This window comes from Xiphophorus couchianus, chromosome 11 (assembly GCF_001444195.1).
Source record: "Xiphophorus couchianus chromosome 11, X_couchianus-1.0, whole genome shotgun sequence".
Taxonomy (NCBI): Eukaryota; Metazoa; Chordata; class Actinopteri; order Cyprinodontiformes; family Poeciliidae; genus Xiphophorus; species Xiphophorus couchianus.
The window spans coordinates 24,316,655-24,334,665 of NC_040238.1; the positions used below are offsets into that span (position 1 = coordinate 24,316,655).

The 18,011-nt window shown below is 38.0% G+C and overlaps 2 protein-coding genes and 2 long non-coding RNA genes across 9 annotated transcripts; 1 reads left to right on the plus strand and 3 right to left on the minus strand.

The window, feature by feature from the left end:
- Window positions 1-346: 346 nt before the first annotated feature.
- On the plus strand, window positions 347-13,884 carry myo19 (myosin XIX). 2 transcript variants are annotated; one of them, XM_028031816.1, is made up of 24 exons: window positions 347-601; window positions 1,991-2,138; window positions 2,242-2,390; window positions 2,483-2,596; window positions 2,770-2,902; window positions 3,173-3,242; window positions 3,326-3,428; window positions 3,522-3,618; window positions 3,701-3,777; window positions 4,716-4,824; window positions 4,924-5,089; window positions 5,875-5,948; window positions 6,031-6,152; window positions 6,250-6,363; window positions 7,795-7,971; window positions 8,055-8,192; window positions 8,746-8,853; window positions 8,937-9,007; window positions 9,089-9,162; window positions 10,172-10,317; window positions 11,999-12,128; window positions 13,155-13,240; window positions 13,333-13,656; window positions 13,738-13,884. In XM_028031816.1, exons 1-24 carry the CDS (start codon window positions 542-544, stop codon window positions 13,849-13,851), a joined length of 2,904 nt encoding a protein of 967 aa, XP_027887617.1. In that variant the 5' UTR covers window positions 347-541; the 3' UTR covers window positions 13,852-13,884. The 2 variants fall into 2 exon arrangements, with proteins under 2 accessions (XP_027887617.1, XP_027887618.1); XM_028031817.1 differs by having other exon boundaries at window positions 4,716-4,806.
- On the minus strand, window positions 10,053-12,143 carry LOC114153342 (uncharacterized). Its single transcript, XR_003597310.1, has 3 exons — window positions 12,052-12,143; window positions 11,253-11,296; window positions 10,053-10,729 (listed from the first exon to the last, which is right to left on the minus strand). It is a non-coding gene; the product is annotated as an uncharacterized LOC114153342 (long non-coding RNA).
- Window positions 12,160-13,423, minus strand: LOC114153341 (uncharacterized). The gene is made up of 4 exons (XR_003597309.1): window positions 13,309-13,423; window positions 13,095-13,224; window positions 12,584-12,623; window positions 12,160-12,331 (listed from the first exon to the last, which is right to left on the minus strand). It is a non-coding gene; the product is annotated as an uncharacterized LOC114153341 (long non-coding RNA).
- Window positions 13,470-17,938, minus strand: znhit3 (zinc finger, HIT-type containing 3). 5 transcript variants are annotated; one of them, XM_028031822.1, is made up of 7 exons: window positions 17,391-17,938; window positions 16,684-16,715; window positions 16,540-16,605; window positions 15,780-15,860; window positions 15,511-15,669; window positions 14,932-14,994; window positions 13,473-13,575 (listed from the first exon to the last, which is right to left on the minus strand). In XM_028031822.1, exons 1-6 carry the CDS (start codon window positions 17,483-17,485, stop codon window positions 14,978-14,980), a joined length of 450 nt encoding a protein of 149 aa, XP_027887623.1. In that variant the 5' UTR covers window positions 17,486-17,938; the 3' UTR covers window positions 13,473-13,575; window positions 14,932-14,977. The 5 variants fall into 5 exon arrangements, with proteins under 5 accessions (XP_027887624.1, XP_027887623.1, XP_027887621.1 ...); XM_028031823.1 differs by lacking the exon at window positions 14,932-14,994 and having other exon boundaries at window positions 13,470-13,575; XM_028031820.1 differs by lacking the exon at window positions 13,473-13,575 and having other exon boundaries at window positions 13,893-14,994.
- Window positions 17,939-18,011: the final 73 nt, after the last annotated feature.

Sequence of the window (18,011 nt, forward strand, 5' to 3'; positions counted from 1 at the left end):
TTCTTGAAGTGTTAGATTTTTACTGCCGTAAAAGAAAGTTAAACGCATTTCCCTTCCTTACAATTTCATAAAATATACAAAAATGTATATTAATACAAAAATAATACTCTAAGCAACCTACTTGTACACAGTAAATCCCGTGGAAGACTTTATATATGGAAAATTAAAAAAAAAAAAAGTCACGCTGTGGAAGTTTAAAAGGCCCTCTTTGTATGCTAAAATTAAAATACAGCTCCAAACTGAACCCGTATTCAATTAGAGGGATAATATATGTATGAAGTTGTACAGCATTCAGGTTTGATTTTGCTTCAAACGAGCAGTCCCTGAATGGCTGGGAAGAGGGCGGGAATGACGTGTGGTTCGGGAGTCTGGACTGGAAGGCAGCGGGACAACCAGGAGAAGTCGTCCTTGAGTTGTTGCTGACAGCAGAGGACGTTTTATCTATCATAGAGTAGTAACTCATTTGAATCAGAAATAAGGCCCAGAGGTTTTATTTTCTCGGTAGAGTTTCAGGCCAGATACAGGGAAAGGTATCAAATAAATGCGTTCTTCCACCGACCGGCGGAACTTTGCTGTGGGACCCAGGAATGGAGGGGCAGCGGTAAGTTAGGACCCGAACACGAAGTTTTTCACCGGGAGTTTATTTAGATCTTTTTCTGAGTATATAAACTTATAATATGTTATGTTTAACCTAAACAACAGAAATCCGTACCTTCTCTTGCTTATGAACGCCAGACTTACAGTCATAAAGTTTATCTTTTTTTTATTTAATTGAAGGACATGTATACCTGTGACCAATCTGCGCCTGATTAATAATGAAAATAAATGTACAATGCTTTACGTTGCAGCTCTAGCTGTCAAACAGTGTGTCACAGCAAATGTAAAGTTACTTTCTTTGTGTTGTTCACACTCACTACTAATTTATAATAGACATTTCAAACCTTATTATACATCCCATGTTATGTGTGCTGATAATTACAACCTGTTCTGTTTCCTAAATAAATTACATCATGGTTCTAAAATGGCGGTATTATGGGATGTAGGCTACCTACTAGTGGATTAAGTGTCTCTGAACACCTTGAACAGGTGGCAGTCTTCAAGAAGGGCAGCAGGTTCAGGTCATATGGCAGGCGTCCATTAGTCAGGGCAAATTGTTTGTGACTGAGTAAATGCATTTTTTACTGGGCTTTTTATTCTAAAAAAAAAAAAAAAAAAAAAAGAGGTTACAGGGTGTGCAAATGTAGTAACCACATTGCATTAGAGATTCATGAATCAATCAATCACAGCTTGGATTAAGCAGTGATCAAATGCAGAAAAATACAAGTCTTATTTTCCTGTTAATTAAATTAAATTCATCCACACTCAGCGCTGCCACCATGTTTAGATTCTAAACATATCAGCGTCCACATGTACAGTATTTTATTATTATTATTATTATTATTTTTACTTAAAAATCAAATAAAAGGTAGGATGTTAAATGGCCTGAAATGCTTTTCTGACCTCTAGAGTATTTTACGTCTGGTTTTAAAATTATTTTTGATATTTAAAATTGTTTCTTTCTAGTTATTTTAGATATTATTAACTTTAGATTCATCCTGATGTAAAAAAATAAGTTCTCTTTTAGCATAAAGCAAACAACAGCCCTGTTTCTTATACAGATTTCTGCAAGAAAAAGATAATTAAAATCCAATTAATTGAATGTTTTAAAATAACTGACAAAAGTCATAAATTAACTGATAAAAAGTCCCCTAATATACTCTGAAATGCCTGGATTTTAAAATGGAAAATTTGAAGGAACCCTGAATAACCCTTAATATCATGAAGATGTCACGAGTCGTTTTGTTTCTACAGAGAGGTGTTTGTTTCTAAATATGTCCCTCATGTTGTGGGAATAACAAGCATAATATGTACAAAACCACATCATCATCATCCATTTGGCTTCAACTACATCAATCCTTTTAACATTTTCTCACCTACTCTTTCCACTCAGGTGAAGGGAGTCACCCAGAGAGTCCACTCACCTGACCAAAGCCGAAATGATCCGTTGGAGGATGACGTCCAGGCCTTTCTTATTGACGAGGACCAGCTGCACACTTTTGATGACCTCACCAAAGTGAACCCTGTGACTCCAGCAACAGGTACCAAGTGCAAAATGTCCAAATGCTCCAGCAGAATTCAAAACTTTGTCCTCATCACGTCTTTCCGTTTAATGCTTAACATTAAACACTCGCCTTCTGCTAGTGCTAAAATGCCTGCAGGCCAGGTACAGTTTGAAGGTGTTTTACACCCACGCCGGCTGCACCTTGGTGGCTCTCAACCCTTTCCAGGCCATTCCAGACCTGTACTCTGTGGATGTGATGAAGGAGTATCACTACGCTACTCAGCCTCAGGTATTCACGTCATCGCTGCTAAAGCGCCATGCCGCCATCGACCTGTTGGCTCTTATTTAAATATGGACTTTCCGGGTTCTTTTTAATTCCAGGAGTTCAAACCTCACATCTTTATTGTGGCGGAGGAGGCTTACAGGAACGTTCAGGGTCAGCTGGAGCCAGTGAACCAGTCGCTGGTTGTTAGCGGTGAGAGCGGAGCCGGGAAGGTAAATTCACAAATAACGCTAATGCTTTCATGTCAAACAGATGTTTAAAATATCAGTTTAGCTTTTCCTTTTTGATTTTATTATAGGTCTGTGGAGTTCCCCTGCTGTTGCTCAGATTTTTTAAATATTTTTTTGAGTCGCTGTTGGTCTGTCAATGATTCCCTTTGTTCTAGACATGGACGTCTCGCTGCCTGATGAAATACTACGCCACTGTGGCAGCCTCTGCCCAGGCCGTCAGCAGTCAGGACGCGGTGGAGAGGATCGAGAGGAGAGTGTTGGACTCCAATCCTCTGATGGAAGCTTTTGGTACGACAATAAACTATATGTATGTACACTCCCTTTACAAAAGTATTCATTCCTTGCTCTTTCATAGCTCTAATTTTTAAAAAACGTTGTCATGCTCCCACCACAAACTTTAATGTATTTTATTGAGATGTTGAGCATAAATGCACAGCACACTTTTCAGAAAAAAAAAATTAAAAACCCTATTACAAATTTTCCATCCACTTCACAATAGTTCACTAAAGTGAGATTTACTGGTGTGACGAGTCATTCATCAGCGCTCTCTGTCTCCAGGCAACGCTTGCACGCTGCGCAACAATAACAGCAGCCGCTTTGGAAAGTACATCCAGCTGCAGATGAACAGGTACCAGTGGCACCTTCCACTTTTCATGACCTCACATCCTGTCAGCGGGTTAGCTCACCCTGTCCGACTCAACTCACATCCAGAGCTCAGCTGCTGGTCGGCGCTTCAGTGCAAACGTACTTGTTGGAGAAGACCAGGGTGGCCTGTCAGCCAGCCAATGAGAGGAACTTCCACATCTTCTACCAAGTGAGCCCCCGACACCTGATGCCCGTGTGATTTATTTATTTTTCTACCTGTACAGTATTGGTGTGTTTACAAAGCTTTGTGCTGTTTTTATAGATGATGAAAGGAGCCACAGATGAGCAGAGAACAGACTGGAAGATGCCACAGGATCAGTGTTTTGTGTGGCTGCCGAATTGTGAAAATCAAATTGAGGGTTGGTGTTTGTTTTTATATCTATTGAGGCCTCCTAGTAACGTCTGTACAAATAACTTAATTGTTTTCTTTCTTTTTTACAGAGGATGGTTTTCTTGAAACCGCTGAGGCAATGGTTCACCTAGGAATTGATGCAGAAAGGCAAAGACAGATATTTAGAGTAAGAGTTACACCAATTAATCATTTGAATAAGATTCAATGTCAAGTAACTTGTCTTTATAGAAGCTACTTTAGCTGCACATTAATTAGTGATGCAACAATAAATTGGTCCCAATTTTCTTAACTTTGGGAGATTGGCGATTGGCTGATATGTAGATGTAAAAGTGATGTTATCCTCTGATTCCGTCTAACTCCACAAAGGTTTGAAAATCAGCCACCGTTCTCCTTTTGGTCTAATGCATGGGTGTCCAAAGAGTGACCGGGGGCCACTCTTGACTGATTTTGTACGGACGCGACTGCAATTTAAAAATAACACAAAATTAGCCCCCAGCACAGTTGGTTGATGCAGATGGAAGCTTTTTTATTCTTAATTGTGGCAGAAAGATAGCAGATAATTTAAAATCTTATTTAAAAATCAAAGTATTCATCTTTAAATAACCATATGTTTTGCATTCTTGTGCAGAGACAAAATCTATCCAGTTCCAAAGACAGTGACCTAAATCCAGCTTTTTTAACTGACTAAATGTTTACTATATTTCCAATAAAACCCTTGATAAATATTTATTTTAATAAGACAAATCTACTAAACATGTTTACACATCACCTTTCATTAAAACAAATCTGACTACTGCTTTTGTTTAATTACACTATTACATTCTTAAGTTGGTAAAAAGAAAAAATCACACGAGTAAACGTTTTTACTAAGAATATTACATTTTTAGGCCCTCAGGATGTTTTGACTTGACAGTTTTGGCCGATGTGACAAAATGTTTGTGAGACTGACAGACTCACCCAGCAGGTTCATGCAGCTGATAGCCATCCCACTGTTGCCAACTTAGTGACTTTGACACTATATGTAGCAACTTTTCAGACTAAAAAAATCAGCACTTAATAATAATAATAATAATAATAATATTGTGTAATGTTTTTTCATTACAGGTTTTGGCAGGGATTCTGCAATTGGGGAATGTGAGTTTCTGCTCTTCAACAAATGAATCCCAACCCTGCGACCTTGACCAAGTCTCTGAAGGTAGCTTCGATTCCACAGGTTGATCAGCAAATCGTACAAATACTCAAAGAAAAACCTACAAATTTGGAAAGCTAAAGCTAGCTCATGCGTTGATCATCATGAAGCACGACTTTCTAGACTTCTTGCAGAGAGCCGGCGAGCTGCTGGGCGTCCCAGCGGAGGAGCTCTGTAGGTGTCTGAGAGTGAGGACGCTGAAGGCGGGGAAGCAAAACGTCCTGAAGCCCTGTTCCCAAGCAGAGTGCGGAGTGAGGCGGGACTGCCTGGCCAAGGTCATCTACGGCCAGTAAGAGCTGCAAGTTGATCATTAAGTAGTCAGCAAAGTATTCATTGAAATTAGTAACCTTAGCATTTTACAGCAGCATAAAGTAGGACGTAACTGTGAAGTGAATGATGTCAGACTGGATGCTGAGAGTCTGTGAGGAGAGATTTAAAGGGGCAGTATTATGAAGAATCAACTTTTTTGAGCTTTATGACATGTTATAATGTTATTCCCTCATCAAAAACATATATGGAGTGTTGCTTTTATTGGTTGAGAAATCCTTTTATCTCCCGTGGCAGTCATTCAGCCTGTGTAGATCTAGCACCACCGTCAAGGCGCAGCTGCAGTTTTCAAGTGACCTAACTTCTTCCCTTTCTCGCGATTCCCCCACTCAGCTCCTTCAGACTAGCCAGCAGCAGTTAGCAAACACCTTGTAGAACATCTGCTGAGCTTATTATAGGAGCTACTTCTTCAGTGCAACACTGGCAAAAACGTTAATAAAGGGTTAATAGAGGAGGCATGTTTTGATGACTTCCTGAAGGCGGAGTCTCAGAAAGAGCAGGAGTTTCTTAAAGAGACAGAGGCCCAATTTCAGGTGTTAAATTCTGAACACGAGTACATGTTATCACACTTTTTAGATTAGTGTGAGAAAAAAAACAAATTCACTTAAAAAGTAAGTATAAAGTCCCATTCTAAAGTTAGTGGTTGTAAGTTGACAAAACGTAAAATAGGAGAAGTGGTAAGGCTAAATTCTCATCCCCATTTTAACATATTTAATGCTATATTCAACGTTTTCCTTTTCCCACCAGATTATTTGAGTGGTTAGTGACGTTCATCAACAGCTGCATATGCGCCGACCAGTCCAAATGGTGCAACTTCATAGGTAAAGCTTTATTCCCTCCGTCGGAGTGGGAATGACCCCCAGCTTCTCCACACCAGCTCTGACAGTCGTCTGTAATCTGCAGGCGTGCTGGATGTGTACGGCTTCGAGTGTTTTCAGATCAACAACTTGGAGCAGCTGTGCATCAACTACGCCAATGAGAAACTGCAGCAGCACTTTGTGGCCCATTACCTCCGAGCTCAGCAGGTAGAGACATTCAGTTTTTTTTACCACGTCAGTAGGGATGCATTTGGATGTACGTTTGGGTATTTAAACATCAGCGCTATTTGTTGCCTTTCCTCAGGAAGAGTACGTGTCAGAAGGCTTGGAGTGGTCCTTCATTAAATACCAAGACAACCAGAGTTGTCTCGATCTTTTAGAGGGAAGCCCTATCAGTGTGTTTTCTCTTCTTAATGAGGTAAACTTTTATTTATTCTTACTCTACAGCGACTTCCATTGTTTGTAATTAGAGATTACAAACAATTCTTCAATCACTAGATAAAATCTTGAAAAATTGGGATGCTCTTCCCAGTTCATTAATTCCGTCTGAACGGAGTATTGCCTCCATAATTCAGTTCCTCCAGAATGTTGCCAGGTTTTTTTGTGATCGTTTCACAAAATAACATCGCAGGAGATTGATTAATTTTTAACCGATAAAGCTTCATTTTTAAGCTTTATCTTTGCAATTGCATGATCTTACAAAAAAGGTGACATTGCTGCTCACAACAATTTTTTTTTAACACAGTTAATATTTACAGTGCAAATAACATTTTTAAGTACTTCAGGAAATCTCTTTTAGCTAGTTGCAAAGCTAAAGGAAGTGACATGTTAGGAAACCCTCTCAAAGCTAAGGTTAAAGGATATGACACACTAAGGAACGCACTTTCTAGGGCGTAGCTCAGATAGAGGCTAACAAATAGAATGACATATTGTTGCTTGTTGCCATTTTGTCTGTTAGCTCCTAAATGGGGCATAAGAAATAGACCAGCTGTATTTTGGCATTAATAAATGGAATTCATGAATTCAACTCACTGACTCTTCTTCAACCTCATGCATCAAGAACCTAGCATGGAGAACAGATAATTCTCCACAATACAAACAAAGTCATGCCCTGAGGAGTTGTCAAAGTGCAAAAGAAGAATTCCTGGTTATTCAAGTTAACATGAACTCTATTCAGAATAAAAGCAAATTGTACAGAACATCGCAAAATGGTTTTTGCAAAAAAAAAAAAAAAAAAAAAAACATGCGTTCATCTTGCTTGTTCGGCTTTCAAGAGACGCCATGAAATGAGGTTAAATTAGAAGAGGACTAAAGAGGTTGGTCAAAATTCAGCTGAGTTTCTGACTGATCAGAAAAAAAGAAAATACAGAAAACATTCAGGTGATTAGTCAGATTTATGGAGAAGTTGCGATTACTTTTGAAAATAGCAAATCCACGCAAACTTTGCGTATAATGAATGAATAGTTGTGATCACAACATCGCATCTTCCTGGAGAATCTGAATTTTGAGACTGTAAATGCGTCAACTAAGAACATGCAGTTCAATCCACTGAATAAAAGTCATAAGGCGTTAAGGACTTTTGTTTTGATTAATAAGTGGTAGTTTCTTTCATTTTTGTTGAAAGTACCTTGATTAAGGAACCTACAACACACATATTTTCTCTCTTATATGATTTAGACGTTTGAAAAAATCTAAACCTCCAAGTCTAACAAACAAATTGGTATTGGCCAGGAAAAGCCTGATCAGTGCATCTCCAGTTATCACATCCACATTCTTAAAAGCAACGCTGCAGCCGACTCAACGTGTCCCAGTGGACGAATGACCTGTTGGTTTCTATCTCGTCCTGAAGGAGAGTCGTCTGAACCGAGCCTCGGACTCGACAGCGCTGCGGGGTCGCCTGGAGAAGGAACTGGGCGGCAACGACAACATCTGCTGGGACAAGTTCAGCAAGGTGCCACACTTCACTGTGGCCCATTACGCGGGCAAAGTTAGCTACCAGTTAGAAGGCATGGTGGAGAAAAACAAGGTAAGAGGCCGTCTTTTAGCTCTCGTTCAAACAGAGTGACCAAACCTCCATCTGGTCGTGTTCACGAAGGTTTTCTCTCTCAGGATCCGGTGCCACCAGAGCTCATTGGCCTGCTTGAGAAATCTGACAATCTCCTTCTTCATGAGATCTTCTCTGACAAGGAAACTGAGATTCCTCATAGCAAGGGACTCAGTAGAGTCACAGTGATCTCCAAGTTTAAGGTAGGAGTAAACGACAAAAGCATTTATCAACAACATGCTTGCTGTGGGTTGTGCTGTTTCTCCTGGAAAGGTTTAACCATAGTCCTGATGTGTGTGTGTGTTAACACACTGCATCTCAGCACGGTACTCTGGTAGCAATCAGGGCAGAAACAATTAGTCAGATTAATTGTGATTGCAGGACATAATCATCAGCTGATTCAGTAATTGGTTAATCGTTTAATCAATTACTGATTGTAATATAAAGAAATCACAATTTATTTATGTAAAACAACCTCAGCTGACTGAAGTGCTTCCCAATAATTGCAACATCACAGATAAGCAACATGATAAGATAAGACATAAAATTAAGTTTGATTAAAAAATATATATATATATACTTTATATATATATGATGATAAAATTGGCAGTAATACCAACAAAATAAAGAGTATAGATTAGAATTTTTTTTCTTTTAGAAAAGAAAGTGAGAAAAAAAATATTAAAATTGAATCTGGTATAAAAACAATGGAGATTAGAGATGAAAAGATTCTAAAATGATGTGATTTGCATGTAGAACTCGCTGGAGAACCTGATGAAGCTCCTCCTCACCACGGCTCCTCACTACACCCGCTGCATCAAACCCAACTCCGACTGCAGGCCGCTCACCTTTAAGAACAGAGAGGTATAGTGATCGGCTCACACGTCCGCATCGTCTCATCGCCGTCCACGTCCACCGAAGGGACATGTCTGATGCTTTTCCGTCAGGTTATTTTGCAGCTGGAGGCCTGTGGGATCGTGGAGACCATTCACATCAGCGCTGCAGGGTTTCCAATAAGGTGCAGCTTTCCTCCTCACACTCTAGTAGTGCGATATTTTTCTAAGCTTTAGGGGGATCTAATTTAATTTTTGTTGCACAGAATTCCTTTGAAAAGCTTCGTCCAGCGTTATGGACCGATCGGGAAATGTTCAACGTCAAGTCGACTGGATGCTGGTGAGTTCATATTATTATTGAATCGGTTCCTGGTCGATCGGGGAGGTCTAATGATTTTATTTCCTCTACCTGGATCTGCAGGTTTATTCTCCTTACCTTTCATTTGTCTTCTCAGTAAAATCACTTCTCTACTTTTCTTGGGACTTTTCAGTTTGAAAGACTTTTTAGCATCTTCTGAACTTTACAGGTAAACGCCATCTCTGCATGCCTCACCACTCCGTCTTTGTGTTTGGGTTGTAAACTTTTATTTAAAGCATTTGTTTTCCTCTAATGTTCTCGCAGCCTCAGCTTATTTCTGTGCTTCACATCTAAGCCTGTTGCAATAAGCAGTGAGTCAATTAATGATAAATTGACACAAGCTCAATAATTTCCATTCTGTTGATTAATATTGTTTGAAGGGAAATTTTGTCTACAGTTTTATTTATAGTTTTGCATATATATAGGTTTTTATTCCCATTTTCTTGTTTTTGGTTGCATTTTATTTTGGATATTTGGTTTGTTGACATTACTCACTCACCTTTAGAGCTGAAATGATTCATCTGATTAATCGTGACAAATTGATTATTGGAATAATCGTCAACTAATTTAGTAATCGATTAATCATTAAACAGAGTTTATATATTTTTGCTATAAATTTGCTATAAAATATTTTCTTTTTTCTCTTTCATTAATGTAATGCTCCACACCATGTATATTCTATTTTGATATTAAATATTTTTTAAAAAAAAAGGTATTTCTAATAAGATTTAGTGGTTAATAAAAAATCTGAAGAATGTACCAATTTTTTTTCGTCCGATTAAATATCAAACTAATTGATAGAATAATCAATTACTAAAATAACTGTTAATTGCAGCCCTAAATCACCTCTAATGAAGCCACAACTCTTCATCTCTGAGTTTGAAGCACTTTAATGTTTTCCATTAGCTCTCAATATTCCTCACACTGACACAGATGCTGTTGGGTTGTTAGGCTGATCTAGCCTTTATTCATCCTCATTCCTGTGTTTCAGATCCCGACGCCACCGAAAGCACCAACGTTCTGCAGCAGGAGGTGGAGAAGCTCCTCCGGGTGGCGCTCCAGCATAATGTGTCGTGTGACGGACGCAGGTCGTTGGTGCACTGCGGGAAGACTAAGGTCTTCCTCACGCAGCTAATGGTGAGTGGGTAACTACAGTGGTGTGCAAAAGTATTTATTTGATCTATTTTATTGGGATTTTATGCAACAGACCAACAAAACGTTGTGCACCATACATGGTTTTCTAATCTTTTTACGAAGAAAAGCCTGAGGTGTATTGTGTCTACCTTTATGGTTCAACACGTAAATGAAATCTTTAACTTTTTTGCTGAATGCCCTACAAGAACTTCTTATATCTTCCCTTCTGTGTCCTTGTTGTTCTTTCATTACGGCCAGATCTATAACTTTATTAGAAATGACTAAGGACACAAAGAGGAAACAGAAAGAGAAAAATGGGAGTGAGATGGGTCAGTGAAGAGGAAGGTAGGACCAGAAGACAAGAAGAAGAAGAAAAAAAACAACAAGAAAACACCCTGGAAGTCTGTTTGTACACCTGCAAAAAGAGAGAGAAAAAAGAGAACCAAGAAACCACAGAGACAAACAACATATATAACCACAACAACAACAATGAAAAGTATACAGTCCTAATTAATACAAGATGTATTTAGCTATTACCACAGCCCAATATTTCTATATTAGGGCTGAAACGATTAATCGGATTAATCGTGATTAATTAATTATTGTAATAATCGTCAAGTAATTTAGTTTTTGATTTATCATTAACTAGAAAATGCTCTGACAAAGGTAATTTGCTGAAAGAACAACATAATCAGAGCAGTAATTAAGCAAAAATGGTACAAAAAATATATACATTTTACATCCATCCATCCATCCATCCATCCATCCATCCATTTTCTGTTCACCCTTGTCCCTAATGGGGTCGGGAGGGTTGCTGGTGCCCATCTCCAGCTACGTTCCAGGCGGGAGGCGGGGTACACCCTGGACAGGTCGCCAGTCTGTCGCAGGGCAATACATTTTACATTTGAGATAAAAAGAAAACTATAAATATGTTTTACCTGAACTGCTCAAATGGCTGTTTTAGCTTGACAAAGTTTAAATTCTGTAAAAAAAAAAAAAAAAAAAAAATCATATAAAGCACCTTTTGCTGGCCAAGTATTTATCGGTTAATGCAAATATTTATTAATTACTGCACAAATGATACTGCAAAGGAATGCTATGGTATTGCATTTTAGGCAATAACTATTTATTTTTGTATTTAAAAAAATAAGAAAATATTTTTCGTATTTTTTATTTCAGAAAATAGACTGTACTACTATTGTGATATTAGAAATAGCACACTATTTCTAATATTGTAGTAGTTAAATGAAGAAAAAATGCAGAATGTGAGGCAAAAAAAATATTTGATTAATCATTTGAATAACTGAATACTAAAATAATTAGTTGCAGCTCTAATCTATATTGATCTGTAAACACCCGAAGGCAAAAACGCTGACTTCTTTAATCAAACGTTTGCAGCCGATTTTATTGAGGTGAATGAGAGTCGAGCAGACTGAATAAAAATGCATGCCACATTATTCAGATTTTCATTTCCTTAAACTTTCCAATTATGTGCTACTTTGTTTGCGTCTGTCGCATGAAATCCCAATACAAGATATATTAATTAAAATTAAATAAGTGGTGGGAAAACTATTTTTAAGGCACTGTGACGACAAACACGAGAGATGAATTGACCCCCAAACTATTGCCAGGAGTTTGTCGTTGTGACGTTTCGACTCAGTCGGATCTTTCAAATTCTTCACAGCTCGACCTGCTGGAGGATCACAGAGGGAAGATCCTGTCTCGGTGTGCCTTCACCATTCAGTGCTGCTGGCTGCGACACCAGCGGCGCCGACGCCTCGCCCGCCGGCAGTCTGCCACGTTAATCCAAGCAGGTAAACTGGTTGCCGCTCCGAACAGGTGAAGCTGGCAGGAATTAGGCAGAGCCGCCTGGCCTCGATTCCACTGTGAGTGCTGACTCTGACCCGGTGAGTCGGGAACACGCGGTGTCGGCACATGGAGGTCCAGACAGGTTGTCCTCTGAGAAGCAGGACATGCCGCATGTCGTCTTACTTTCTGATGTTCTTTCGGTGCAAGTCTGAGATAAATACGTGTAGCATTTCTGTCATTTCATGAATCTCAACTAGGGCTGAAACGATTAATTAGATTAATTGGATTAATCGTGATTAATCGATTATTGAAATAATTGTCACCGAACTTAGTAATTGATTACTTGTTAACTGGAGTCCATTTGCTGAAAGAATAACACATTCAGAGCAGTAATTGAGCCAAAACTGTCCAAAAACATATACATTTAAGAATTTAAAAAAATTAAATAAATAAGTTTTACCCAGAATCCCACAAGTAGCATAGTTCATCTGGTTCAAATTCTGTAAAAGAAAATCCTATTAAGCACTTTTTGCTGCCTAATTATTAATCAGTTAATCCAAAAACGTCGTAATATTATGAGAATAATGTTGTAATATTACTGGAATAAAACCATAGTATTACCAAAAAAAAATGTCAATATTATGACTTCATTCTCATAAAACTAAAACTGTATTCTCATATTATTTGCAACGTTATTCTCATAATAATATGATTTCATTCTTGTCTTTTTTTTTGTCATGGCCCAAATGCTCCATTATAGACTTGCTACAAATTATCGAGCGTACACTAAAAGAATACTGTTATTGCATTTTAGGCAGTAAAATATATTTTAAAAAATCTTTGCATCTCTCAATTTGTTTCTAATATTATATTTTTTAAAAAGTACTAAATAAAACATCTGTAGCATGTGACTTTTAGAATAATCAATAGATGAATCGATTACTGAAACAGTCATTAGCTGCGGCCCTAACCTCGACATGACTCGTGAGCGATCCGGCCGTTTACTGTCGGACGTTTCGGACTGTGTGCAGCTGTGAGGTCCTGGCTGGTCAGGAAGCAGATCCGGAGGTGGAACGGAGCGGCCTCAGTGATCCAAAACACCTGGAAGAAATGGAGGGTGAGAACGAGCGCCACCATTTTTCCTTTTTCTATCATTTTTATTTTTTCTTGGACACGGGACGTAACTTCACGGTGTAAATATTCGGGCAGGCGTTGTTGAAGTCCTTGGCTGAAGCAGAGCTTGACGAAGCGGAGGACCTCGCGGCGGACGACAGCCCGGCGCTGAGCGCTGTCGTCAGGGAGCGGGGCTCCGTGCAGCTCTCGAGCTTCCAGGAGCCCGTCCCTGTGCGCGGCTGGCCCATGGGCCTGGCTCTGGCCTCGGCACCCTCCATCACCGTTTCCCTGACGGCCACGGGCTTCCAGAAGATGATTTCCGTGATGACCTCCCTCAACCTGCCGTCCAGGAGAGGAGAGTACAAGGTGGAGACCAACCAGTACAAGCAGGGGCTCGCCTCCATTCGGGCTCGGCCCAGGGTGAGAACACGATTCTTTCTTTATAAATGGATTTCAGTGTGATTCTTTTAATTTTTTGTTTTGTTTTTCTTCTCCCAACAGGGATCTGTGAAACTGCACTATCAGCGCTCGCCCCTTCTGTATGCCGACATGCAGCCGGACCTGAAGAGCAACGTGACGGGGTTCAACGAGATCCTGCTGGAGAAGACTTTGTAGTAACTTCAGTTGAAACAGTTTAGTTAATCTAAATATATATATATATATATATATATATATATTTATAATGCTTCTCTGCATCTATTGTTGAACACTAAATCAAACAATTTTTTTTGCCAAAATACCATTATTTGTAAAAGTTTGCGTGTACAGTTAAGTGGTCCAGATGGATAATGCAACATCAAATCACAAAAATCTTCTATACATTTGAGATTGTTTTTGGAGCAATATTTATATGTGATTCATATCTAAAATATATAAATTATGATTATTTTAATTGTAGCATTTCTTAACAAAACCACAAAAACCAATCTGGTTGCAGTTCCTAAGATGTACTGAAGATGGCACAATTTTAGCACCATAAACAGTCAAAGCACTGCTGCCTGCATGAGATTATGTCTGAGCCCATTAGGCCTTACTGAGTGCCTTTTGGAAAAGCTACAATTGATTCATTTAAGAAATTACATTCCAAAAGAATAAGCAGTCATGTCGGGAATAAAACGTTTGGAATTTTTTTAAATTTGTGTTTCAAATTAAAGCATATTAACAGATGATTTACAAGGAGACACTTGCATGAAGTGTCTTGGACCAAAGTCTTTTTTGTACATTGTACATTTGTGGGCATGTGAGAGCTTAATTCGTCTGACAGTGTAGCTGTTAGGCATTATGAAATTCAGTTTTAAGTGCAATATATTTGTATGCTTAACCTCCAGCGTATTTTCCATTACATAACATTGGCTCAGAAAACAGGGACTTACATATTTACTATGTAGTTTAGTGGAGTTTGTCACATTAACGCCACAAACGTCTATGAGTTTTAAAGTAATAAACCAACACAGTGATATTCTGAAAGCTACACATTTGTTTTCACCCTGGAACAGTACTGTGTAAACTACTTTTTTCACATCTTTACCTGACCTTTTACATGGATCATTATCAACCAAATTCCATATTATGCAGCATATAGTGCTAGTCTTTCTTAGAGAATCTCTATGAAATACATAGAACTTTGTGGCTAAATGCAGAAAAGTTGCATTCTTCCAGTTCACTGCATGCATGAAATAGATCAACTTGATTTACCATTTGTGGTAATGTTGCTGCTCTTAGAAACAAAGTCTTTCCTATACTAGATCAACGAAAGGCCTGTAAATGTAAAACACAATATACCAGAAGTTTTTTTTTTTTTAATGGATTTCTGTCTGGAAAAGGTAGCTGCTCTGTTCTAAACTTTCCAGTTTTTAGCCTGCATAAAGCACTTATGAACAGCTTTGACTCAGTATATGTAAAAAAAAAAAAATTTGCTTTTCATTTAGATGCAGATTCATGAAAATGTCATTTATAATTTAGTTCAATCAGCTGTTTTTGTCAGGTACAAAGGGATCCATGTATGCAAACTTGAATCACAAAGAGTCACAGTTTAATGTTGATTTGTAAAAAATATTTTATATAACTGTTAAATGTCAATAAATTACTGTGCGTATATGTTTAATCAATAATCTATGAAAACGTGAGCCTTTATTTGAACATTATTTACATACAGCGTCATTAGTGGTAAATATTGCTATACAGTGTGCTTGGAATTGTATGGAGAAATATCAAAAACTAGCTGCACATGTAATTTTATAAATCAGTCATTAGAAAATAATGTGTTGCCTTCACCTTCAACAACTTTTAAACACTGATCTGCAAACTCAACAAAAAGAGGTTCCTGCATGGCGGCCTTCATGGCAGACGCTTTGCTCTCCGCGTCGTCAACGGAGCGCAGTAACTGCCTCAGGTGGGGGTTGCAGAGCAGATCCCTGAGCTCTGTTGACTGACCTGTAGCAAAGCAACACGATTGAAATAAAAACGCTGACATATTATCATCGCTCTCCCCGCCCCTCAAACCGTGTTAAAATTTACAGAGAAACGTAAAACTGGTTTGATACCCAATAACTGGAGCCTCTGCGGTGGCACTTTGTCGATGACGTCGTCCTCATGCAGGAGATCGCCCAAACTCGAAGGCTCTGCTGGGGAGTTAAACGAACAAAACATAAAACATATATAAATTTGACATTATTAACTGGTGCAAAAAAAATAAAATAAAAAATTGTTATTCTGGAAGGATGTTCAGTGGTTTCACTTTTTAGGCATTGAGAACCAGGCCTCAAAAGATACATCGTTCTGTTTGATGACATAGCTTTTTCCTGATGAAAGTATATCAGAAAATTTTGGAATCGCAATGTAATTTGCAGTTCTGGTTGAAAAAAAAAAAATCAATAAAAGCAGCTATTTAAATTGTCTTGATACTCAAAAACACAATATCCAATCTTTAGCAGTTCTGGCAAAATTTGATGGAGCCCCTGAAGGAGCCGAAAGGTTTGAGATATCTGAGGTAGACCAAAGACGGCAAAACACCAGGGCGGAAAACTCAAAGCAATATGGCTTAAAAATAGAAAATGAACATCAAAAGTTTAAGAGACATGGAAGAAAAGTGCACTAAATCTGTTCTTTAGTAAAGACAAATAAGTTTAATGAAAGGGTCAGCAGTATGGATCCAATGAAAACGTTAATGTAGCACATTTGTTATGATTAAGTGTAAATCAATTTTCCAAAATAGTTGTTTTTTTTGTTTGTTTTTACAGCAAAACAAATGCTAAATAGGCATTTTAGAGAATAAGAACAATATTAGCGATTTGGAATCATTACCAGATACAGCAGCATCTTTAGATTCAGGATTTGACGAAGCAGGCTTCTCCACAGGAAGGCAGGAATCTGAATACAAGATAACTGTCAATATCAGTTGTAAATACACGGTCCGAATAAAAACTTACAGGATTTAAACTTCCGAACCTTTGTGTTTCTTGTAACAGCCAAGCGAACAACTGCAAAGATTGCAACACAAAAAAGAAACAATTCAAATAAATTCAAGCGAAACTTTAACAAAGACGCAGTATCCTGGTCCATAGCAGCGATAATAAAAACAGAAAAAAGGGAAGGAGGAAAAGATAAACAGTTAATTATGAGATAATTGTGGTAAATTATTAGATATTTGAAACATGTTATTCCGAATTATTCCCGAACTTATAATTGTGAACGAATATTAAAAGTATTTAAAAAAAACCTGGCCCATTCACACTTATTTTTCCAGTTCAATAGTAGCCAGTAGGTAGACTAATCGCAACTCAGTTTGACCCAAACCGGCTCCTGTACCATGTGTTGAAGTTTTTATGTTCGTTTTTAATGTATTATAGCGATAAAACGTTAGTTATCGGGGGAAACAACGGTGACATAATATGTTAACACCGACAGGTTTGATTATCTACATGCTTTAAGTCACAAACTGCTTAGGTTTAGCCTTGTTTTTATCCACAGTATTCTTACATATGTGCCTCTATTTTTATTTAACACAAAAATATAAAGTTGTATTACAAGAAATATATGGACATTTATAACACAGATTATAATAATAAACTATGCTTCAGTGTTTCTACTTAGGCTAACAAAATCAGCTAACACGTGATAAGCTGTCCCGCAAGCATGTAGACGCGTTTACTTACTATCGTAAGTTGCAGGTTGGACATCTGTATTTTGGAGTCTGTTCGCTGCACACACTGCATATTTGCATTTTCCCGGCAGGTACAGAGCTAAACATATAACAAAAAATACTAGTTTTATTGCTTTTAGTTGACCAGGGTAACAGAGTGAGTAGTAGTTCCGGTTGAGAGGATTGTCTTTCACAATAAAAGCATTAGCTTCCGTTGGGAAAAAAATAACGGTGATTTCAAGTGTTACTGATTCTCTGACTTATTTTTATAAGTCAGAGAATTTGAGCTTCTTACCACTCATATTTAGACCCTTTGTCTCATTTTAATCACTCAGTATTAACACCAGAGCCAGCAGGGCTGTAAAAAGAAATTATTTTTCAGTTTCCGTTAAGAGTCATACTAATAATCAAACTTTGTTCAGTAATGACTGTATTCAGTGGTGGTGGATTTTTTTTTTTTTTGATCCATGCAATCAATGCTGCTTAAACATTCCATTATTTTTGTTGCACATTTAATTATTTACTTAATTAATTATGTTTTACTTTTAATTAAGACTTTGACAACACTTAAAAATTCACAGAAGCTCTTGCTAAGCCTTTTTACAGCACCTTTTAAAAATAAAATAAACAAACC

Bases quoted from the DNA above. Each gene is read 5' to 3' on its own strand.
- myo19 (XM_028031816.1), top strand. From the start codon at position 542: ATGCGTTCTTCCACCGACCGGCGGAACTTTGCTGTGGGACCCAGGAAT. The intron at 2,597-2,769 runs GTAAATTCACAA...CCTTTGTTCTAG, and splicing joins GTGAGAGCGGAGCCGGGAAG to ACATGGACGTCTCGCTGCCT. The intron at 5,949-6,030 runs GTAAAGCTTTAT...TGTAATCTGCAG, and splicing joins CAAATGGTGCAACTTCATAG to GCGTGCTGGATGTGTACGGC.
- znhit3 (XM_028031818.1), bottom strand. From the start codon at position 17,485: ATGTTTAGCTCTGTACCTGCCGGGAAAATGCAAATATGCAGTGTGTGC. The intron at 16,716-17,390 runs GTAAGTAAACGC...CAATCTTTGCAG, and splicing joins CCAACCTGCAACTTACGATA to TTGTTCGCTTGGCTGTTACA. The intron at 15,861-16,539 runs GTAATGATTCCA...TTAACTCCCCAG, and splicing joins TAAAGATGCTGCTGTATCTG to CAGAGCCTTCGAGTTTGGGC.